The 3865-nt window shown below is 52.3% G+C and overlaps 1 protein-coding gene across 1 annotated transcript; it reads right to left on the bottom strand.

The window, feature by feature from the left end:
• Positions 1-518: 518 nt before the first annotated feature.
• On the bottom strand, positions 519-3674 carry TMEM106C (transmembrane protein 106C). The gene is made up of 7 exons (XM_008639040.2): positions 3266-3674; positions 3105-3168; positions 2578-2737; positions 2357-2497; positions 2161-2210; positions 1858-1911; positions 519-1519 (listed from the first exon to the last, which is right to left on the bottom strand). The coding sequence occupies exons 1-7, from the start codon at positions 3456-3458 to the stop codon at positions 1396-1398; spliced, it is 786 nt and encodes a 261-aa protein (XP_008637262.1). The 5' UTR covers positions 3459-3674; the 3' UTR covers positions 519-1395.
• Between the last annotated feature and the right edge of the window lie 191 nt (positions 3675-3865).

Genomic DNA, 3865 nt, shown 5'->3' with positions numbered 1-3865 from the left:
CAGGAATTGGGGTTTTTGTGGGAGAAGTTTGGGGTCACCAGGGAAGGGGGTTGGGATTGGGATTCTGGGCACTAGTCCCAGCTGGGAATGAGCACCTGGTTGAGTTTTTTTCCCCCAGAAATCCTGGGAAAAGCTGTGAAAATTGGGATTTTTCAGCCTGGAGAAGGGAAGACCTTTCAGGAGAGCTGGGAATGGATTTGGGACAAGGGACAGGACACAGGGAGTGGCTTCCCACTGGAATTTGGAGGTTTAGGTGGGATTTTGGGAAGGAATTCCTCCCTGTGAGGGCAGGGAGGCCCTGGGATGGAATTCCCAGAGGATTCCCCATCCCTGGGATGGTGGGAGGTGAAATGGGATGAGCTTTAGGGTTCCTCCCAACCCATTCTGGGATTCCACGGAAACCCATCAGCAAAACAAGGATTTTTGGGAAAAAACCACCAAAGGAACAACCCCAACAGAGCATTGGATTTAGGACAAATCCAGAGCTTTTCCTTAAAAAGAAACGAAGGACAGCACACTGAAAGATCCAAATCAGGTTTAATGAATAATTCAGCCCTAAAAATGCTGATTCCTGCGGCAGGAATCTCTCATTGGAAAAGGGAGCAAAGTGTGGATTTTATGTCCCTGTCACCCAAAAATCAGGGGATTTTTCCACTGAGGAAGGATTCCCTCACCTGTGGCTGTGCCTGGCTCTCGAATCCCATGGGAAACGAGGGCTGAAATTCCAGCAGAAACCTCCCAAAAAGGGGCAAAATGCCAAAGGGCTGCGGGGGCCGAGCTGCCAGCTGGATTTTCCTCGGGATAGCAGCCGGCAGGAATGTCCAGCTCCCGGCAGGGAGGCCTTGGAATCCCAGCCTCCCACAGAACCCCCTCAAATCCCTGCTGATTTGGGAAGTGGAGCACAAAAAGCAGCCAATTCCCAGATCTCAAACCCCAGGGAAGAGCCTCTGGATGCCAGACGGGTCAGAGCCACGGGAGAAAAGGAGGAAAAAGCTCATTCCAAAGATTTGGGTTCCTCTGCCTCCTTCCAGAGTGTGACAGAGGCACATTCCCAGTGGGAATTGTCCCTTTTTGAGGTCCTGAGGTGCTGCCACACTCAAGAACAAGAAAACAAATTTATTTACCCTGAAAAAAAAACAAATTCATTTCCCCCAAAACACCCTGACAGTGCCCAGCTTCCAAAACAGGTGCAAACCACTGGAAACCTTCGGGATTCCAGCCCCTAATTCAGGAGGGAAAGCTCCAGACTCCTTCCCAAAAAGGAAGGGAAGGAACAACCCCCAGCAGGGCTCCAAAAGGCCCCAGAGCTGCCAGGTTTGTCCCTGCAGAGCCACTCACGGTCCCTCTGCTGCCAGTCTGAGGTGGCTTCAGGCCCCTCTGTGCCCCCGGGCGCCGTCAGGGTGCCCCTCGTGCCAGGGGGAGCAGCGGGGCCGTGGAGTTGGAGCTGCAGTCCAGGTAGTGGAAGGTCTCCAGAGAGCTCTGGGCGCTGTGGCCAATGTAGGAGAGCTTCACCGAGGTCCTGGCAGGACAAAGGAACAACCCAGCAGGTCGGTATTCATCACACAATTCCTCTTTTCCCAAAAGAAACCCCCCAAATTCCTGAGGGTTTTGGTGAAAAAGTGGGAATTGCAGCACCTGGAGGGAGTTGTGTGCTCTAGCCCATGTTTCACACTCCTGGGCTGGATTAAAACCTGGCCCTGAGGTGGATTTGGGGTGAATTTGGGGGAAATCCAAGCAGGATTTTCTCCCTGGAGCCCAAACCCGTGGCTGCAATTCCCTTGGGATTCAGGAACCCCAGAACAGAATCTTTGAGGTGGGAAAAGAGGCCCAAGAACCCAAAGCAGGAGCAGCACCTACCTCATGAGGATCACGATGTTGTGGACCTTCACCTTGGGCAAAGTGCAGAAAAAACTGGAAAAGATCAAGGAAATCAGTCAGCAGGGGGGAAAACTTGAGGAATTTGGGGTTTTTTGGCAGCTCCTGCTGGTATTTTTCACTTTGGTGTTAACAAAACCATCTCACAGCAGCTCAAGAAAATTCCTGGCAAAGTAATTGAGCAGGAAAAGTGAGTGATTTCCAGATTAATTTCCCAAATTTTAATCAAAGTGGCTTCAACCCTCTCTGCCCCCCAGGTATCTACAAGGAGCAGTAAATCCTTACTACACATAGGACAGGGATCCACCCAGCTCTGCCTTCACGGTGAAATTCACCTGGAACAGAGCAAAAAAAACCAGATTTCAGTGCAATTTGATCACCCTTCAACCCCATTTTTGGAAGGAGTGGACAGAGCAAAAGCTGCTGTGGCCACCGGACACTGAAATCCCAAGGTGCAGCTCCCAGAACTCCCAGTCAGTACCAGTTTGTCCCTCAGGGGCTGGATGCTGGAGACGTTGGTGAGCTGCTGGCTGCCCACCACGGTGTTCATGTACTGCACCTGGCTGCTCAGGCTGCTCACTGCCACCGAGTAGAAGTTGGAATTCCTGATCCTCAGGGTGGCCTGGAGGGGACAAAAACAACCCTGACCTTGCTGGCTCATTCCCCTGCTGATTTATTTTCCCAAATCCATGGAAAATTTACCGTGATGGCCAGGAGGACAGCAGAGTTTTTCCTGTCAAACCACACCTGGACCACCTTAATGCCATCATCATCCACCAGGACTGAGTGGGGGAAGAGGAAGAAAACGCCCAGGCCAGACAGCAGCAGGCAGAGCAGCACTGAGAGCAGGACATAGAGTTTCCTGGGAAAAAAACAGGGAATTCTTCACCTCCTCTGCAAGATTCGGATCCTAAAAAACCTAAAAAATCCCACCTCATATTTGGTTTCATTGGAAGAGGCACCCAAGAGCTGCTCTCACATTTTTAACATCAGAAATGCTCAAAATCCTCCCTTTTTACACATTTGGAGTTGAGTAATGAGCAACCAAAGCAGCATTTTGGGGTTTTTTTTTGCAGTTGCTCCCAAAACTCCAGCATGGGGATGGAAGGTGGGAGTGGGATCGTTGTGCCCTCAGTGGAAATATTTAAAATCATGCTTTAAATCCTGTTTTTTGGGGTGAAAACAACCCCTAAATGCAGCAATAAGTGATTTAAGAGCTCCTCTCTTACGTTCTCTGAGGACGAAGCCGTTGGTCACTGTAGGGGATCAGAGCCACCAACTCGTTCACCTGCTCTGGGAGGCAAAATGGGAACAACACATTAAAAAAGTGACCTTTTTTTGCTGTTTAAAGCTGGTTTTTGGGATGTTTAGGCCCCAGAGGAGCAGCCACCTGTGGGGATGCGGCCAGTGCCTTGGCAGGTGGGACAGGTGACACTGTCCTGGCCCGTGAATTCCATGTAGGGAATCTTAGCCACGTCCTCCACGGGCTCCTGGCTGTCCGATAAATCCTCATCCTCCTCATCCTCAGCCTTCCTCTGGCTCGAGGCAGCGCTGGCAGCAGACAGGGACAGCACAGAGCCCATGGTGGCGGCTGATGGGGACAGTTCTGTCACCTGCGAGAGGTGGCAGGAGCAGCTCAGGGGAGTTAAAGGGGTTTTGGAGCCATTTCTAAGCTCCAGCGCCCCTCTCAGGGGTCCCAAACCCACCACAAAGTGTCCCCATCCCCAAGGGGCTTCCCTGGAGAAAGGGACACCTTGATGGGGTTCGTCTCCAGCCCCTCCCCTCCACTGAGAGCAGCATCTCCTCAGGCGGCCTCCACCCCAAAAAACAGGTCCCAGGCTTGTGCACAACCCCTCAGAACCACCCCCAGAGCCCCTGAGACCCCACGAGAGGAACAGGCCCCGCTATGGACCCCCCAGACCCCCACCTCAGAGACCCCCCCTCATCCTCAGGGACCCTCTCCCCTCAAGAAACCCCCTTTTAAGACCCC

This window comes from Corvus brachyrhynchos, unplaced genomic scaffold (genome assembly GCF_000691975.1).
Source record: "Corvus brachyrhynchos isolate BGI_N302 unplaced genomic scaffold, ASM69197v1 scaffold318, whole genome shotgun sequence".
NCBI lineage: Eukaryota > Metazoa > Chordata > Aves > Passeriformes > Corvidae > Corvus > Corvus brachyrhynchos.
Note: the sequence above shows the minus strand (reverse complement) of the source record. Positions and strands in the feature narration are given on the sequence as shown.